This window comes from Oryx dammah, unplaced genomic scaffold (genome assembly GCF_014754425.2).
Source record: "Oryx dammah isolate SB20612 unplaced genomic scaffold, SCBI_Odam_1.1 HiC_scaffold_15, whole genome shotgun sequence".
Lineage (NCBI taxonomy): Eukaryota > Metazoa > Chordata > Mammalia > Artiodactyla > Bovidae > Oryx > Oryx dammah.
In genome coordinates this window covers 26,418,600-26,439,051 of record NW_024070199.1, presented here as the reverse complement: position 1 = coordinate 26,439,051, position 20,452 = coordinate 26,418,600, and the positions used below count along the sequence as shown (strand labels likewise).

The 20,452-nt window shown below is 38.8% G+C and overlaps 2 protein-coding genes across 2 annotated transcripts; both read left to right on the top strand.

Annotated features, from left to right (window-relative positions):
* Positions 1–4,414: 4,414 nt before the first annotated feature.
* Positions 4,415–5,347, top strand: LOC120874364 (olfactory receptor 8B3-like). The gene has a single exon (XM_040255739.1). The coding sequence runs from the start codon at positions 4,415–4,417 to the stop codon at positions 5,345–5,347; it is 933 nt and encodes a 310-aa protein (XP_040111673.1).
* Positions 5,348–10,988: 5,641 nt separating this feature from the next.
* On the top strand, positions 10,989–11,920 carry LOC120874885 (olfactory receptor 8B3-like). Its single transcript, XM_040256565.1, is given in 2 exon segments — positions 10,989–11,160; positions 11,163–11,920. Coding segments are annotated over 2 exon segments (930 nt in total).
* The last annotated feature ends 8,532 nt before the right edge of the window (positions 11,921–20,452 follow it).

Below are 20,452 nucleotides of genomic sequence, written 5' to 3'. Positions count from 1 at the left end.
CCTCTATCGTCTCCTTCTTCTCCTGCCTCCAATCCCTCCCAGCATCAGAGTCTTTTCCAATGAGTCAACTCTTCGCATGAGGTGGCCAAAGTACTGGAGTTTCAGCTTTAGTATCATTCCTTCCAAAGAAATCCCAGGCTTAATCTCCTTCAGAATGGACTGGTTGGATCTCCTTGCAGTCCAAGGGACTCTCAAGAGTCTTCTCCAACACCACACTTCAAAAGCATCAATTCTTCGGGGCTCAGCCTTCTTCACCATCCAACTCTCACATCCATACATGACTACTAAAAAAACCATAGCCTTGACTAGACGGACCTTAGTTGGCAAAGTAATGTCTCTACTTTTTAATATGCTATCTAGGCTGCTCATAACTTTTCTTCCAAGGAATAAGCATCTTTTAATTTCATGGCTGCAATCACCATCTGCAGTGATTTTGGAGCCCCCCAAAATAAAGTCTCTCACTGTTTCCCCATCTATTTCCCATGAAGTGATGGGACCAGATGCCATGATCTTCATTTTCTGAATGCTGAGCTTTAAGCCAACTTTTTCACTCTCCTCTTTTACTTTCATCAAGAGGCTTTTTAGTTCCTCTTCACTTTCTGCCATAAGGGTGGTGTCATCTGCATATCTGAGGTGATTGATATTTCTCCCAGCAATCTTGATTCCAGCTTGTGTTCCTTCCAACCCAGTGTTTCTCATGATGTACTCTGCATATAAGTTAAATAACCAGGGTGACAATATACAGCCTTGACATACTCCTTTTCTTATTTGGAACCAGTCTGTTGTTCCATGTCCAGTTCTAACTGTTGCTTCCTGGCCTGCATACAGATTTCTCGAGGCAAGTCAGGTGGTCTGGTATTCCCATCTCTTTCAGAATTTTCCAGTTTATTGTGATCCACACAGTCAAAGGCTTTGGCATAGACAATAAAGCAGAAATAGATGTTTTTCTGGAACTCTCTTGCTTTTTCCATGATCCAGCGCATGTTGGCAATTTGATCTCTCGTTCCTCTGCCTTTTCGAAAATCAGCTTGAACATCAGGAAGTTCACGGTTCACATATTGCTGAAGCCTGGCTTGGAGAATTTTGAACATTACTTTACTAGCATGTGAGATGAGTGCAATTGTGCGGTAGTTTGAGCATTCTTTGGCATTGCCTTTCATTGGGATTGGAATGAAAACTGACCTTTTCCAGTCCTGTGGCCACTGCTGAGTTTTCCAAATGTGCTGGCATACTGAGTGCAGCACTTTCACAGCATCATCTTTCAGGATTTGAAACAGCTCAACTGGAATTCCATCACCTCCACTAGCTTTGTTCATAATGATGCTTTCTAAGGTCCACTTGACCTCACCTTCCAGGATATCTGGCTCTAGATTAGTGATAACACCATCATGATTATCTGGGTCATGAAGATCTTTTTTGTACAGTTCTTCTGTGTATTCTTGCCACCTTTTCTTAATATCTTCTGCTTCTGTTAGGTCCAGACTGTTTCTGTCCTTTATCGAGCCCATCTTTGCATGAAATGTTCCCTTGGTATCTCTAATTTTCTTGAAGATATCTCTAGTCTTTCCCATTCTGTTCTTTTCTTCTATTTCTTTTAACCAATATTTAATCATAATTTGGGGAAATATATTTTTATTACATTGCTTGAATTTCAAGTGGGTAATGACAAATCAATGAAGGTACTTGAGCTACAGAGAGATAGAGGAATGATTTCAGACTTTGGTGTTTATAGCTAAATAAGAGTGAGCTTAATGAAAATGCTTATGGCTAAATAAGAGTGAATATGTTGGAAAATGCTAAAATAATCATTAGAAGCCATTGAAGTTCAGTATTATAGTAGTTCAGTTTAAACATCAAAAGCCAGAAGTTGTGTGATGGCTAAAGAACATGGGTGGAGGTCATTGTGGTTGTATATGTTGTGATTTGGTGTAAGAGAAATGTTGAATATGTTCTGATGGATCTTAGAGAAAAATAATATGATTTTCAGAAACATTTATTGAGTTTCTTCTATGTACTCTGCATTGTCTTAGATCTGGGAACCATATCGTAAACAAAATAGAAGAAATGTTTTTCCTTATAGAATTTACAGTTTCTAGATGAACACAGGTATTCAAGTGGCAAAGTTCTGATGAGTGGAGAACCTAGTGGAATTTATGAGCATGGAAAATGACAGCTGACATTTATTGACTATTTACCATAATCCAGGTACTTTCTTAACCAGTTCACTTAAACTTTTTCCATTAAATCAACACAGACGTCCAATGAAACAGAAACTGTCTCTACCACCACTATTTTACAGGATGAAACAGAAAGAGAAGTCACTTGCCCAAAGAATTATAGTTTGTAAGTAGGAATTTAAGGTTCACAACACTCTCTCTAACTCCATAGCCCCTATTCTTTTCTGTGATGAGAATTTTATAATCTCAGTTATTGAAATATTATAGAAAATGATCCAGTGGGAAAATCAGGTAGAAATTTCAAGTAAGTTTTTTAAAGGTATAAACTATAGAAGGAATATATTGTTGAGTTGCTAAGTTGTGTCTGACTGTAATACCATGGACTATAAGCCACCAGGTTCCTCTGTTCATGGGATTTCCAGGTAAGAATACTGAAAGAGATTGCCATTTCCTTCTCCAGGAGATCTTCCTGACCCAGGGATCAAACCTGTGTCTCTTGCATTGGCAGGCAGTTTCTTTCCCACTGAGCCACTGGGGAAGTCCCATAGAAGGAGTATGCAACATTGCAAATTATTTCAGAGATATTCTAGAGAGAGAACTGAAATGAGTTGCTGCAACACTTGAAAATTTTCAGAAAAAGAAATAAGGAAACCTGGAAATAGGAGCCTTACAGAGAATATGTCCATTGGGGAAATGGGAATAAAGAGGGAATGAAATAATTAAGTAGTTTTTCCTTAGAGGTGAAAGTAATGAGGAGATGAGCATTTACTTCAGATATACTGCTGCTACTGCTAAGTCGCTTCAGTCGTGTCCGACTCTGTGCGACCCCATAGACGGCCGCCCACCAGGCTCCCCCACCCCTGGGATTCTCCAGGCAAGAACACTGGAGTGGGTTGCCATTTCCTTCTCCAATGCATGAAAGTGAAAAGTGAAAGTGAAGTCGCTCAGTCGTGTCTGACTCAGCGACCCCATGGACTGCAGCGTACCAGATTCTTCCATCCATGGGATTTTCCAGGCAAGAGTACTGGAGTGGGGTGCCATTGTCTTCTCCCTCAGATACACTGAGGGATGTACAATACCTAAAATGAAAAGGACTAAAGCAGTAAGCCCCCAAGAAACAAAAGACAGATCACGATCCAAGATATATAATTGCCTTATTCCCATGTATACATATAATCTACACCCTGGGGAAAAGACTGAACAAGCTTCTAGCCTATTTTTAACCAAATACATCACATCATTACACACACATTAAATCTTCTGTGTCTAATCAGGTAGCAAGTGTAATAATAAAAAGACTTTTTTTTCCTCTGTGGCTCGAAAGGACTGAAAGTAATTATCAGATATTATATTAGTTAAGAAAAATTTCCAAGAAAGATGTCGATTTAAGTCAGGCTGTCTCCCTTAGAATCAAAGGAATTAAGCCTCAAGAATCTGAAAATGCATTTCCAGGATCAACTGGGTAGAGATCACTGGTAAGAGAGCCAGTCCTGAATTTTCTGAGCTAAGGGGGGTAAGTTTCTGAATTCAATTTACTACATATAATCTTTGTTTTGAGATGAAAGTCCAGGGACATAAATATGTCCATTCTTTCCCATTTTGTGTAGTTCTGAGACTCAAGTGAAGCTTGTGGGAAAATCTCTTCAGGGGATTGGTCAGGAAATATTCAGAGTCATTCAGGGGCTCAAAGAATATATCAATCAGGAAGTCTCCTCTAAGTAGGTAGAACTCTCAGTCTTCTACTTTTGTAGCTTTTACTCTCTGGCAGGGGAAATAACCACATGAGGATTCTGGTGCCTTCATTTTGTATTAGAAACAGTGTTCTTGGTTCTTACCAGTGAAGACTAATCTGCATTAGAAGCTAGTGCCAGCTTGCTAGGAACACTGCCTCTGATTTTCCTGGTGAGGGAAGAGTTCAGGTGAATGAGGAAACATCCTGGTCAACAGTTCTTCTACCTTAGTTTTTCCAGCGTCATCATTGCCTGTGGTCTTCCCACTACAGGCTAAGTTTGTGATGTCTTTGCTATATTAGCTTATAAAAGCTCTGATACAGTGAAAGTCCATTTCACTCTTTATCAGGATAATGGTAAAGGTAAATTCCACACGTCTAGGTAAGGTCTAAGTTCATGCATTGCCAGTGTATACACTCTATTGTAGGATGAAATATTATGGCAAGAACTGAGGTGTTTTCTAATGTTATTATTTTCTGCTAAGTCCACAGATTCCCTTAGAGAAGAATGGCTCCTGGAAATGACTCTTTTGTGACTGAATTCATTCTGTTGGGATTAACAGACCAACCAGATCTCCAACTCCCCCTGTTTCTCCTGTTTCTAGTAATGTATCTTGTCACTCTGATGGGGAATTTGGGATTGATAATTCTAATTGGGGTAAACTCACACCTACACACCCCCATGTACTTTTTCCTCTTTAACTTGTCCTTCATAGATCTCTGTTATTCTTCTGTGTTTACACCCAAAATGCTGATTAATTTCACATCAGAGAAGAATATTATTTCTTACTTGGGGTGCATGACTCAGCTTTACTTTTTCTGTTTTTTCTGTATTTCTGAAATCTATGTGCTGACATCAATGGCCTATGATCGCTATGTGGCCATCTGCAACCCACTTTTGTATAATGTTGTTATGTCTCCTAAAGTGTGTTCTAGTCTTATACTTGGTTCCTACTTGGTGGCATTTTCTTGTGCCATGGCTCACACTGGATGCATGCTGAGACTGACCTTCTGTGATGCAAACACCATCAACCATTATTTCTGTGACATCCTTCCTCTGTTCCAGCTCTCCTGCACAAGTACCTATATCAACGAGCTAGAACTTTTCATTGTGGCAGGTATTAACATCATTGTACCTAATCTCACCATCATTGTCTCTTATGGCCTCATCCTCACCAACATCCTCCACATACGGTCCACACAGGGCAGATCTAAAGCCTTCAATACCTGCAGTTCCCACATCATTGCTGTTTCTCTGTTCTTTGGATCATGTATATTTATGTATCTCAAACCATCTTCTGCTGGGTCTATGAATGAGAGAAAGATCTCTTCTCTCTTTTACACCAATGTGGTTGCCATGATGAATCCTTTAATCTACAGCTTGAGAAATAAAGATGTGAAAACTGCTCTGAGAAAAACTCTGAGTAGAAGACAAATTTAATTAGAAACTATCGCTCTGTGCAATTAGTCACAGGGAAGAAATTTTCTGTGTTTAAAATAAATTTATTGTCAATCTTTTTTCTTTCTCACCATGTTGAAGAAAATTTGAATCTTCTCTTATTGTCAGTTTTTGGAGAGTAGGTATTCTCTCTTTCCTCACTGTTTGGACAATTCCCTTTCCTCTTTTCCCACTTATTAATACTAGTAAGAAGAAAAGTATTATCTCTGTTTTTTTTTTCTTTATCATTTTGAATGTTTTTCTCTCTTGAAATAGAAGACTGTTCTATAGATGATGAAAGCAGGGAACATGTCATTGGAGATGTCTTATCTGCCTCTTGCCATTGGAAGCATGAATCAGACAATGTTTGATTTTCCTGTCTCTCTAGCCTTCACTTTATTTCTCCTTTAATGCCTGAGATGGAAGATTCTATAATGACTGTTTAGTATATCCCATTTTGCATCTGGAAACACTTCACATTATGCTTCATTTAGAAAAGGGTTTTCTTACCTTTGCACACCCAGTCCTGTACATAATGGATTGTCAATATATATTTATTGCCTGTTTGGGAGAATAAAGTTTAATGTCGTTATTGCCCTATTTGCAGTTATATATCTTTTCAATGAAAAAGTCTAGACCAAATTTAGCTTTCTGATTTTAAGTCCACTAATCTTAGTATACTTCTGCTTCTAAAGTATATCTAAATAAGCAAATAATAATTACGCAATTTGGGAATGTTTGTAGGCATTGCAGAGGCCCATCTATTCTATTATATATTTTATCACTATTTGAGGTGCCAAAATTGTGTTAAAAGTTGGTCAAAAACCTTTCATTTGAGAAGCCTCAAAATAAAAATTGAACATTTCATTTTTAGAAACAATAAGCTTTCTTTAAAATTAGGTTTCATTCTTTCAGATTATTTAAGGAAAAAGTAATTTTAAAATTGGCATGCCATTGTAAACATTGTGTTTGGCAAAGTTTTAGAAGAAATAACCTAGTTCTCACTTTAATTATCAACTCAAGCTCTGTGTGTTTCTTCATGTTAGTCACTTAGTCATGTCCAACTCTTTGTGAGCCCATGGACCATACCCTGCCAGGCTCCTCTGTCCATGGGATTCTCCAGGGAAGAATACTGGAGTGGGTTACCATTCCCTTCTCTGGAGATCTTCCCAATCCAAGAATCAAACCTACATCTCCTGCATTGCAGGGAGATTCTTTACCATCTGAGCCACCAAGTGCCTGTTTCAGTTCAGTTCAGTTCAGTTGCTCAGTCGTGTCAGACTCCTTGTGACCCCATGAATTGCAGCATGCCAGGCCTCCCTGTCCATCACCAACTCTCGGAGTTCACTCGCACTCATGTCCATCGAGTCGGTGATGTCATCCAGCCATCTCATCCTCTGTTTTCCCCTTCTCCTCCGGCCCCCAATCCCTCCCAGCATCAGAGTTTTTTCCAATGAGTCAACTCTTCACATGAGGTGGCCAAAGTACTGGAGTTTCAGCCTTATCATCAGTCCTTCCAAAGAACACCCTGAACTGATCTCCTTTAGAATGGGCTGGTTGGATCTCCTTGTAGTCCAAAGGACTCTCAAGAGTCTTCTCCAACACCACAGTTCAAAAGCATGAATTCTTCAGCGCTCAGCTTTCTTCACAGTCCAACTCTCACATCCCTACATGACCACTGGAAAAACCATAACCTTGACGAGACGGATTTTTGTTGGCAAAGTAATGTCTGCTTTTTAATATGCTATCTAGGTTGGTTATAGTTTTCCTTCCGAGGAGTAAGTGTCTTTTAGTTTCATGGCGGCAGTCACTGTTTGGACCTCACTAAAAGGAAGGGAATCGAGTTAGGATGCTTATGTGTATGATATGGAACATATTGTTGCAAAACTTGAAAATTACAACATTTGAAAAATTTCAGATAAAGAAATAAAGAGACCTGGAAGTAAGACTCTTACAGAAATATGCCCATTTAGGAAATGGGCATAGAGAGGGAATGAAGCAGTGTCCTAGATTTCCCTTCAGAGGTGAAGATAATGAAGAGATGGGAATTCACTTTGGATCTACCTGAGGGAGGCACAGGCCCCAGAGTAAAGCAAAAATGATTAAAACAATAGGTCCATAAGAATTAAAGACAGATAACACAAAGGGGTCTTAATTTCCTTTTTCCACATATATATATAATCTACACTTCTGGGAAGAGACTTAGAAAGCTTCTACCCAGTTTTTAACCAACAGCATTACATCATTATACTCACATTAACTCTTTCTGTGTCTAATTACTAGCAAGTGTGATAATTAAAGGATTTGACTTTTCCCACTGCTTGAAGGGACAATATAATCAGAAATTACACTAGATCATAAACATTTCCTCAGCATATTTCTAGGTTGTCTCCTCTTAGAATCAAGGAAATCAAGCCTCAAGAACCTGAAATTACATTTCCAATACCAACAGAGCGACAATCAATGATAAAGGAACCAGGTCTGTGGTTTTCTGAACTAAGAAGGGTGAGTTTCTGAATTCAACTTACATACCTAATTCAATTTACAATACTCGTTCTTTGTTTTGAGATGAAAATTGGGGAACCTAATATATGCCTAGTCTTTCTCATTTTGTGTAGTTCTGAGACTCAAGTGACCCCAGGGGATCTGTTGGAGAGGGATCAGAGAATGTTCCAAAACATGAGTGGGCTCAAATCATATCAGTGAGAAGTTTCCTCTAAGAGGATAAAGCTCTCACTCTTTTACATTTATGGCTTTTACTTTGTGACAAGGGAAGTTACTTAATTCCCATAGACTATTTTCTTGGATTACAAACAGAATTCTTGGTTCTGACCACATGAAGTCTAATGTGTTGGAAATAGACTGTACAAGGCAATGGATGAATCAAGGACTTTGTCAGGAAGACTTACTTTGTAGTAATAAAAATAGAAATAACCTTTTTGTCAAATTTAAGTGGTTGTATCAGAGCTGTGATATATAGTGTAATTATGCATGTATTATGAAATAAAAATAATCACATTTTATTTTACATGATGTTTAAAAACTTTTGTTTGGAAAGAGATACCTTAAGCAAACCAGGGGACTAATAGTAGATAAGAAAAATATATAGTTTAATATTGGTGACATACATTAGATTAATATCTATTATTGTCAAATTTATAATATAAAATGTATTGAATATATTTGCTCTCCCACCCCACTTGTGGCAAAGAGCTCCAAAAACCCTTGCAATTCAAGGGATGAAAAGATAAAGGTATACTTGGTAATGTTAATGAGGTGACTTTGGGGCCTCATCTAAGGATGAGGCTGGTTGCCAGAAGAACCAACCTTGTTATTAGGGGTTTAGAGCTTCCAGTCTCTTCCTAGAACTTCTAGAATTCCATGGAGGGGAGAGGGGTTGAAGATTGGGTTCAATCGCCAATGGCCAATGATTTAATCAATCATTCCTGTGCAATGAAGCTTCCATAAAACCTCAAATTGATGGGATCCCAAGAGCTTCTTGGTGAAAGTGTGGAGATGCTGGGAGAGCTGTACCTGAGGAGGGCAGGGAAGCTCCACACTCTTCTTGCAGACCTTGCCCTGTTCATCTTTTCTATCCAGATATTCATCTGTATCCTGCTGCTACTGCTAAGTCGCTTCAGTCATGTCTAACTCTATGTGACCCCATAGACGGCAGCCCATCAGGCTCCCCCGTCCCTGAGATTCTCCAGGCAAGAACACTGGAGTGGGTTGCCATTTCCTTCTCCAAATCTGTATCCTATATCAGGTCATTTTATAATAAGCTGGTAACTCTAAGTAAACTTTTCCTGTGTTCTGTGAGCCACTCTAGCTGATGAATTGAACTTGAAGAGAGGGTCCCTGGGAGATATTCTGGAATTTATCCCATTAAAATAAATGTATTGGAATATCAAGTGTAAGTACAATGTTGAATATTTTAGCATTGCTATTGGATAAAAATTATGGATCTCTATCAATGGGGAGTGGTTTGATGTATTAGGATATATCCATAACATAGACTTTTGGAGACATTTTAGTAAAATTCTGTTAGATGAAAAAAGCAAAGGGTCAAAATATGAAGTTTGTAATCAATTGTAAACTCTTTATAATTGTAATTACTTTTTATATCAGTGAGTAGGAAGATATAGAGGGTGTTCTTGGTTATAAACATGGATAATTAAGGGAGATGGATGGACGGGAGATCATATAAGAAGGAGAGTGCTAAGGAAAAAGAAATGATATGCTTTACAAATCTAGAATATGCATGGTATGGTCACGTATGCCATAAGGTTAAAAACATGTATGTGTGGGGAGATGTGCATGTCATATTTTTATAGATTTTAAAAATATCATTAGCTATATGTTAGCAATTATACCTAAACGTCAAAGAAACACTAGAAGAAAGACAAGGGAAGAGAAAATATTTTTACCTGGGAAAATGTACAATCTTTAATGTGAAATTCTGAGTGAAATATTGAGCTTCCAAAGACACCAGAGTTAAATTATCTTCTACTGTGTCAGATTTCATAAATCTGTATTTGCTCAAGGATTTGCACTATGCAGAGGCTCCTGAGAAAATCTCTTTATCAAATCCCTGAGACCTTGAAGCTCAGAATAAAATACATATTATATGTTGAAAACAAAGAATGCGGTTTGGAGTCCTTTTTGTGGTTTAATGATCACCTCTGGGCAACACCTTAATTAAAAATCATGATCTTCATCTGACTGACTCTCAGAGCAAAAGAAATGCTGAGACTTATAAATGCTCTGAGCTCCTCCACAGGGATGGAGGAGACGGGGTGAGTTCAGTTCTGCTGCCTCCTGCAGCAGATCTCTTCCTCTTTGGAGAGCCAAGGTGGAGGGGAAACTACAAAGACAGTTCTGATGCCTGTACGCAAAGAAAAGTGAGCATTGAATCCTTTTTGTTTTTACATCTTTCATAACCCATAGCCATTGGAAAGTAACAGATTTTTCTGCTTCCTCCAGTTCTGGCCCTGAGATAGAGATGACTAACAGGTCTGTAGGGGAGGAAATTAAAAATTAAAGGTAGTGCTGAGATCAGTGGGTTTGCAGTGTTTCTAAGCTTCGTGCCCTTTAGGGAATTCTTATGCAGGAGCCCCAGGTTCTAGGCCTGACTTAATGACTTCCTTGTTGTGTACACTTGAGAAGCCAAAGGTTCTCTCTGACTCCCTGTTTTCCCAGCTCTGCTATGGACTTGTGATTATGATCTCCCCCTACACAGTGTCCAGTCTGGATTGGTAGCTGGCACAGGGTAGATGAAGCATGGTGAGTAAATATTAACAAATACAAACTTAAGCAGCTGAAGGAATAAATACTGTTAGTGACAAATTGAGGGGAGAAATGGTGAGAAATGCATGCTCTTCTTACATTCTCTTGCACTCTTAACTCTTCCCCCAGTATTACTATGCTGATGCCCCCCCACCCCCAACCATGCACTTGTCTTTCTTGGTATGAGCAGAGCCAGATCCATTTATTAATTATTTACTTCTGTAAAATAGTTAAGCCTCAGCAGAATCTTTGGGCTTCTTGGCTCCAGAATGGACTGGGCATGAGATTGCCTGGGGAATCTGGGTTCTGCCTCAAATATAACTCTATTCACCTATCTTTCAGATCTCACTGGAAGAAAATGAATATTGGAAACAGGTCACTGGTCACTGAGTTTATCCTTGTGGGTTTAACTAAACATCCAGAGATCCAGGAGCCCCTGTTCTTCCTCTTCTTGGGAATTTACATCATCACCATGGCAGGAAGCCTGGGCTTGGTCACTATAAGTAGACTGACTTCTCGCCTCCACACTCCATGTACTACTTCCTTTTTAATTTATTCCATATTGGTCTCTCTTATTCTTCTGTCATCACCCCCAAGCTGTTGGTAAAATTTATGTCGAAGAGGAACACCATCTCCTATGCAGGATGCATGACTCAGCAGTTTTTCTACTGCTTCTTTGTCAACGCTGAGTGCTATGTACTGACAGTGATGGCCTATGATTGCTATGTGGCCATCTGCAAGCCCCTGCTGTATAAGGTCACCATGTCCCCTCAGGTCTGCTCTCTAATGGCTGTGATTGTATACTTGGGGGCCTTTATTGCTGCCTGGGCCCACACAGGATGCATGCTGAGGTTGACCTGTGATGCCAACACCATCAACCACTACCTGTGTGACATCCTCCCCCTCCTGGAGCTCTCCTGCATCAGCACTCACATCAATGAACTGGTGGTTCTCATTATCGTAGGATTTGATGTCATTGTGCCTGATCTCACCATCATTGTCTCATATGTTTTTATCCTTTCCAGTATCCTCTGCATCAGTTCCACAGAAGGAAGGTCCAAAGCCTTCAGTAGGTGTAGCTCAGATATAATTGTTGTTCCTTTTTCCTTTGGGTCAGAGGCATTCACGTATCTTCATCCTTCTTCTGTTTTGTCCATGAACCAGAACAAAGTGACCACCATATTCTATACCATTGTGGTGCCCATGCCTAAGCCTCTGATCCACAGCTTCAGAAACAAGGAGGTTAAGGTTTCCCTGAAAATAACCTTGAGTAGAAAAATATCTTTCTGAGCTAGAGCAGTATTAATTACTATGATAGAATACAGGTTTCTTTCAAAATCGTTTTTGTTTCCATATAGAGTTCTTTCGCATAGGAAGAAGTGATGCATAATTGAAAGAGGTATAAAAGAAAGACTTTGACATAGAAGGTTTGAGTTGAACACTGCAGAATACGGGCATCCTGTTACTTTATAGGATTATTGGGAAGAAATTGACGCAACTTAATATTTGTAGCAAAGAATCAGGGGTCTCACAGTTGTGAAATGTATTTCTTCCTCCTTTCTCTTCTTTCTGTATCTTCATCTTCCCTTCCAGTGTTTTCTCCCCAAAATCAGCAAGAATATTCACACCTTTTGAAAGTAAGTTGACTAGTTCATAGCAGATAAGAATGTTCTGATTATGAAAAATTTCTACACAGAAAACACAGAACTCACATTTGAATTTCAAACCTGTTTAACTGCCTAATATCTCTGTTTGAATGCTCTATAAGCATCTGAAGTTAACTTGTAAGAACCACCGTAATCACATAAACATCATCAAGCCTACCAAACTCTCTTCTCTTCTTTTGCTCTGTCATTGTGAATGGTGCCATCCTCTATTTAACTGCTCAAATCCCATAGGTTTCTTTCTTGATCCCCCTCTCTTTACTTGTCCTCCATAATGAATTTATCAAGTGCTAATAATTCTTGTTCTTCTCATGAACATTTCTCATCCTTTCTATCCAGACATCAGCCTTCCAACTGACTTCTCCGTTTCCTGTTTTCCCCTTTAATATCCATTCTCCACACTGCAACCGGAATGCTCCTCCATGCTTCCAATACGATCACATTTATCCTGGTTTACTCTGTTCACTGGAATTTCTTTCAAGGTAGAACCAAATTTCCACAGTAGACCAAACAAGGATCTTTCTGTCTGAACCCTTTTCACCTCTCTAGTCCAATCTACTGTCCCACTACCACTCCTTCCTCCCTGCTTCTTCCCAGTACTCTGCTAAAGTTATACTGAACCTTCCCAAATTAAATAAACCCTTGTTCCTTTGCATACTTTTCTACAAGCTCTTCTCTTAGCCTGGAACACATTCATGTACAAAGAAAGAGTCCTTTGTCTTATGCAGCCTGTCTATCCTTCAGGTACTAGGTTATCCAGAACTCCAGGAGGTCTTTCCTGGACAGAAAGATGGGTAGATGACCTTCAAGTATATGCTTACCCTGTTGTGGCATATATTCCACTGTACTGAAATTTCTTTCCTTTCTAAATGTTCAATCTAACTCTATGTATTTAATGATAAGAAAATTATGGGATATTTATTTGTAGGAAAAATTTTAGTTCAATACAAAGGAATATGTTAGGTAAGACATATGTTTATTCAACTTGGATTTTCAAAACTGGGAAGAGAATCACATGATAACTTATCGAGAACATAAAGGGTTTCTCTTGTTTTCTTTTCCCTACCTTTCCATGAAAACTCATTTTGCTCACTGAACGATGAGGCTTCCTCCCTGGTTACATTTTATTTGCTTTCCTTTTTCTAGCATGCTGTTATTATCTTTATAACCCACTTTGTTTTCTGTTGATATTTTAGGTATCAGTTGAATGGAAACCTGTCTAACCCACCTTGTAGTTTAGGTGCTCTTTTTTTTTTTTTAATTCCTAGAGTGTAGCAGTCAGGCCTGACATGAAGTAATGAGACCAATTTTCACATGCTTTTCTAATCATCTGATTAACTGTCTTTCCTGTGAGGGAAGGCATCTTGGGTGTCTTTTCAGCTATATCTCTAGGGCTTAACATAGTGTTGGGTGTTTAGTAAAGTTTCAGTAACTATGTCTGGAATAAGTGAATCCTTCTATTTGATTTTAAACTTTGAGTCATAAAGAGATATTTGGGGAGAAAGTGAAAGTGAAAGTGAAGTCGCTCAGTCGTGTCCGACTCTTTGCGATCCCGTGGATGGTAGCCCACGAGGTTCCTCCGTCCATGGGATTCTCCAGGCAAGAATACTGGAATGAGTTGCCATTTCCTTTTCCAGGGGATCTTCCCGACCCAAGGATCGAACCCAGCTCTCCCACATTGCAGGCAGACGCTTTAACCTCTGAGCCACCAGGGAAACCCATTTGGGGAGAATGTGAGTCATTCTAAGAATTATTACCACTTCCTCCTAGAATGAGTTTTGTAACAATTTACTTCCACGGTGCTTTTCTTAATGCACAATGATGGAAAACAAAGATTGATTTATTTTTATGTAGATTGTTGTGTGTATTTAAGAGTCAGGAAATGAAGGTATGAGTTGGACAGACTCCTAGAAGCCCATTAGGGTGAGCAAGCTCACAGTTTCTGGTGTAAATTTTTACTACCTGTGTTTAAATTTCAGTTCTGTCATTTGCTAAATACGTGACTCTGAAAGAGTTACTTAGCATTTCAGAATATCTGTTCCCTCATTTCCAAAATTAGAAAAATAATAATATCAATTTAAAAGGATTTTTGGAAGGTAGTTATTTATTTGCTTGGGATTCAAGCTACAGTAAATGAGGTATAGTCCTGGATTTGACCCTACATAGTAGTAGCATTTCATTTTTAGAATCTCAGTTTAATAATGTGAAAAATAAGAGGCTTTGCTGGATGATAACATGTTCTATTCATTAAAAATATCTTGCAGTCACTGTCTCTCAATTTCTTGACTCATATGCCAATAGGACTGAACTGGATTAATCATTCTTAACTTGGGTATGTGTTAGAGTCACTCAGAATAATAATTGATATTATTATCTTCTTTCCCATTTCAAGACCTACTGTATCAGAATATATCTGTCATCAGGGCTCAAGATTATGCACTTTAAAAATTCTTTTCAAAAGACTATGTTACTGTTTGGTTAACTGGTGATTTAGAGCTTTCCACTTCTAATATTCTGTGACTCTAAAATTGTGTCTGGACAGGTAGATATGTGGGCACATATAAACTTTAATAATAATCAACTTCATGGTATCAAGAAAGTTAATTAGGTTATTTCAAGAAGGAAAGAGGAGTCAGTAGTATTCAGTGCTGTAGAGAGTTTAGATGACCTTTGCACTGGGTGTATTCTGGTCACCTATTCTTAATATTTTCTGCTTCTGTTAGGTCCATAACATTTCTGTCCTTTTTTGTGCCCATCTTTGCATGAAAAATTCCCCTGGTATCTCTAATTTTCTTGAAGAGATCTCTAGTCTTTCCCATCCTATTCTTTTCTCTATTTCTTTTCATTGATCATGGAGGAAAGCTTTCTTATCTCTCCTTGCTGTTCTTTGGAACTCTGCATTCAAATGGCTATATCTTTCCTTTTCTCCTTTGCCTTTTGCATCTCTTCTTTTCTCAGCTATTTGTAAGACCTCTTCAGACAGTCATTTTGCCTTTTTGCATTTCTTTTTCTTAGGGATGGTCTTGATCACTGCCTCCTATACAATGCTGCGAATCTCTGTCCATATTTCTTCAGGCACTTTGTCTATCAGATCTAATCCCTTGACTCTATTTCTCACTTCCACTGTGTTATAGTAAGGGCTTTGATTTAGGTCATACCTGAATAGTCTAGTGATTTTCCCTACTTTCTTCAATTTAAGTCTGAATTTGGCAATAAGGATTTCATGATCTGAGCCACAGTCAGCTCCCAGTCTTGTTTTTGCTGACTGTATAGAGCTTCTCCATCTTTGGCTGCAAATAATATAATCAATTTGATTTCAGTATTGACCACCTGGTGATGTCCACGTGTAGAGTCTTCTCTTATGTTGTTGGAAGAGCATGTTTGTTATGACCAGTGCATTCTCTTGGCAAAACTCTATTAGCCTTTGCCCTGCTTCATCCCATCTTCCAAGGCCAAATTTGCCTGTTACTCCATGTGTTTCTTGACTTCCTACTTTTGCATTCCAGTCCCCTATAACAAGAAGGACATCTTCTTTGGGTGTTAGTTCTAAAAGGTCTTGTAGGTTTTCATAGAACCGTTCAACTTCAGCTTCTTAGTATTCCTGGTTTGGGCATAGACTTGGATTACTGTGATTTTGAATGGTTTGCCTTGGAAACAAACAGAGATCATTCTGTCATTTTTGAGATTGCATCCAAGTACTGCATTTCAGACTCTTTTGTTGACTATAATGGCTATTCTATTTTTTCTAAGGGATTCTTGCCATTAGCAGTAGATATAATGGTCATCTGAGTTAAAGTCACCCATTCTAGTCCATTTTAGTTCATTGATTCCTCAAATGTTAATGTTCACTCTTGCCATTTCCTCTTTGACCACTTCCAGTTTGCCTTGATTCATGGACTTAACATTCCAGGTTCCTATGCAATATTCCTCTTTATAGCATCGGACTTTATTTCCATCACCAGTCCCATCCACAACTGGGTGTTATTTTTGCTTTGGGTCTATCTCTTCATTCTTTTTCTGGAGTTATTTCTCCACTGTTCTCCAGTAGCATTTTGGACACCTATCAACCTGGGGAGTTAAGTATCCTATCGTTTTGCCTTTTCATACAGTTCATGGGGTTCTCAAGGCCAGAATACTGAAGTGGTTTGCCATTCCCTTCTCCAGTGGACCACATTCTGTCAGACCTCTCCACAATGACCCGTCTGTCTTGGGTGGCCCCACATGGCATGGCTTAGTTTCACTGAGTTAGACAAGGCTGTAGTCCATGTAATCAGATTGGCTAGTTGTCTGTGATTGTGGTTTCATTTTGTCTGCCCTCTGATGCCCTCTCTCAGCGCCTACTGTCTTACTTGGGTTTCTATTACCTTGAACGTGGGGTATCTTTTCATGGCTGCTCCAGCAAAGTGCAGCCACCGCTCCTTACCTTGGATGTGAGGTATCTACTCATGGCCGCTGCTCCTGACCTTGGATGTGGGGTAACTCCTCTCTGGAGGTTCTACGGTGGGGTTAATGGCGACCTTCTCCAAAAGGACGTATTCCATACCCAGTTCTGCTGTACCCAGAGCTGCTGCTCCTGCAGCAGTCCACTGCTGAACCATACCTCCTCAGGAGACACTCAAACATAGTTCTTTCTCAGTCTCTGTGGTGTCTCTTGGTCCTGATCTTGTTCTAATGGGTGGGGCCATGTCAATAAATCTTTAATCCAATTTTCTGCTGAAAGGTGGAGCTGTTGCAGAATACACAGAAGAACTATACAAAAAAGATCTTCAGGACCCATATAATAATGATGGTGTGATCACTCACTTAGAGCCAGACATCCTGGAATGCAAAGTCAAATGGGCCTTAAGATGCATTACTAGGAACAAAGCTAGTGGAGGTTATGGTATTCACGTTGAGCTGTTTCAAATCCTAAAAGATGATGCTGTGAAAGTGCTGCACTCAATATGCCAGCAAATTTGGAAAACTCAGCAGTGGCCACAGGACTGGAAAAGGTCGTTTTCCATTCCAATCCCAAAGAAAGGCAATGCCAAGGAATGCTCAAACTACTGCACAATTGCATTCATTTCATATGCTAGCAAAGTAATGCTCAGAATTCTCCAAGCCAGGCTTCAACAGTACATGAACAGTGAACTTAAAGTTTTCAGGCTGGATTCAGAAAAGGCAGAGAAACCAGAGATCAAATTGGCAACATCCACTGGATTATTGAAAAAGTAAGAGAGTTCCAGAAAAACATCCACTTTGCTTTATTGACTGTGCCAAAGCCTTTGACTGTGTGGATCACAATGAACTCTGGAAAATTCTGAAAGAGATGGAAATACCAGACCTGCACCTGACCTGCCTCCTGAGAAACTGTATGCAGGTCAGGAAGCAACAGTTAGAACTGGACATGGTACAACAGACTGGTTCCTAATCGGGAAAGGAGCATGTCAAGGCTGTATATTGTCACCTAGCTTATTTAACATATATGCAGAGTACATCATGAGAAATGCTGGATTGGATGAAGCATAAGTGGAATCAAGATTGCCTGGAGAAATATCAGTAACCTCATATGTGCAGATGACACCACACTTATGGCAGAAAGCAAAGAAGAACTAATAAGCCTCTTGCTGAAAGTGAAAGAGGAGAGTGAAAAAGTTGGCTTAAAGCTCAACATTCAGAAAACTAAGATCATGGCCTCCGGTCCCATCACTTCATGGCAAATAGATGGGGAAACTGTGACAGATTTTATTTTCTTGGGCTCCAAAATCATGCAGATGATGACTGAAGCCATGAAATTAAAAGGCACTTGCTCCTAGATTATGACCAATTTAGACAGCATATTAAAAAGCAAAGACATTACTTTGCCAACAAAGGTTTGTCTAGTCAAAGCTATGGTTTTTCCAATAGTCATGCATGGGTGTGAAAGTTGGACTATAAAGAAAGCTAAGTCCCTAAAAATTGATGCTTTTGAAATGTGGTGTTGGAGAAGACTCTTGAGAGTTCCTTGGACTGCAAGGAGGTCCAACCAGTCCATACTAAAGTAAATTAGTACTGAATATTCATTGGAAGGATTGATGTTGAAGCTGAAACTCCAGTACTTTGGCCACCTGATGGGAAGAGTTGACTCATTTGAAAAGACCCTGATGCTGGGAACGATTGAAGGCGGGAGAAGAAGGGGACGGCAGAGGGTGAGATGTTTGGATGGCATCAACGACTTAATGGACATGAGTTTGAGTAAACTCTGGGTGTTAGTGATGGACAGGGAGGCCTGGCATGCTGCAGTCCATGGGACTGCAAAGAGGCAGACACGACTGAGCAACTGAACTGAACTGCACTGGAGATCTATATTTTTTGGAAGTAAATATTATGGAAATGATAGAAGCAGAAGTCTGATTGCAGTTGATTAAGGAGAAGAGGACAGGGAGGGAGTAGAAAATATTCATAGATTACTCATGTGAGTATTCTTCTAATCTCAGGGTGAGTGCAGAAGAAAAGAAAAAACCATTAGAAAATCTTTTTTTTTTCCAAAATGTTAACAATGTAAACTTCTGTAAATATTAAAATAAAAGATAACCAACTTTCACCTTTTTCTATGTGCTGAATTAGATACTTTGGTGGGCCCCATTTGTACACAATAGCTAGATCTTGTATTAGATATCATATACATTGAATTGTACAATAATACATATGGGAAATTGCCAAGGGGAACAAGAGCCCACATTCCTTGTATGGCGAGACTGAACTTCCATGATCGCAATATTGTCAACCACCATCTGTGTGATATTCTTCTTGTGCATCAGCTTTCCTGCACAAGTACCTGCAGCAATGAGCTTGCATTCTGTCTTCTAATAGGATGAACATTTTGGTGCTCATCAGCACTACTTTCACCTATACTTTTATCATCAGTCAGCTCCATAGAGAGCAGAGCTAAAGCTTTGATTCAGTACATGATGTTCCCATATAATGATTTTTTTACTTTACTTCTGGGCAACAGCATTCATGTACCTCTCAGCTTCTAATGCAGAGTCTATGGGCTGGGGAAATATTACTTCAGTCTTTCATACAAATGTTGGGCCCATCTTGAACCCCATTACCTATAGTTTATGCAGTAAGGATATCAAATTTGCTATGAAGAAAACTCTAAGGAGAAATGTATTTTCTTGGGCAGCAACAATTTGTGTGAGGAATTTTTAGGACTGGATTGTTCTGCTGATTTTATTTGGGTTTCTTCATGGCTGGATCTTGGCCTTAATCACATGGAAGTGGAATACATTTTCTACTTTAATTCAGAGTCTCTTCCTTCCTTCCATCCTTCTTTCGTTCCTTTTTTTTTTTTGCATTCTTTTTTTTCTTTCTTCTCTCTTTCTGTTTCTGAGGTTTCTCAACATTTCCTCTCCCCTCATCTCTTAGCTTTTACAATTGTAATTATGTAATTGCAACATTAAGGAAAACAGAGAAATTTACTATTACTTAGTCTTTGCTCTGTGGAATGATATCTATCTCTGGGGCAAATATTGCAGATTCTGTAATAAATTAATAGAATAGTGCTAAGGACGTCTTTGGTGTCAGTAGTTGAATTCATATGAAACTGACAGTTTCAAATTTGCTCACAAAAACAAAAGCAGTGAACAAGAGCTTTTGTAATTTACTGCTTTCATTCTTTCCTGGTTTTATTAACATTTGCAAAATTTTTACCAACTTCTGTTAGTCTGTAGAAATTATTAGATGAAAAAATATAACATGGCAGTCAGTGTAAATGTGTGTTGAAAATAAGTACGATGGTGACTGCTGCCCTTCACAGTCTGGTTTCTATCAAGTTCTCTAGCATCAATCTGTTTTTCATCATTTTAAGTAGTCTTTGTTAACCCTATTATACTACTTGACACAGTTAATCTTGAAAAATAATATTTCTCTGCTACCCCTAATAGACTATGAAACTCAGACTTTTTTTTGAATCTTTGTATTCCTGGTGTTGATGCAGTTTTTGTTTGGAAATCATTCAGTGTTTTATACTCTTAATATTATAATATAAAATAAACTATGATACTTTTTGCTTCTAAAACATAAAATCTGGTGTTTCAACCATTCAGTATGAAGAAGATATTGCTTAATATAAAGTTTTAAGAGATAATTAAAATGCTTAAATACTCTCCAGTCTCTATCTTTGCATCTAAACTTA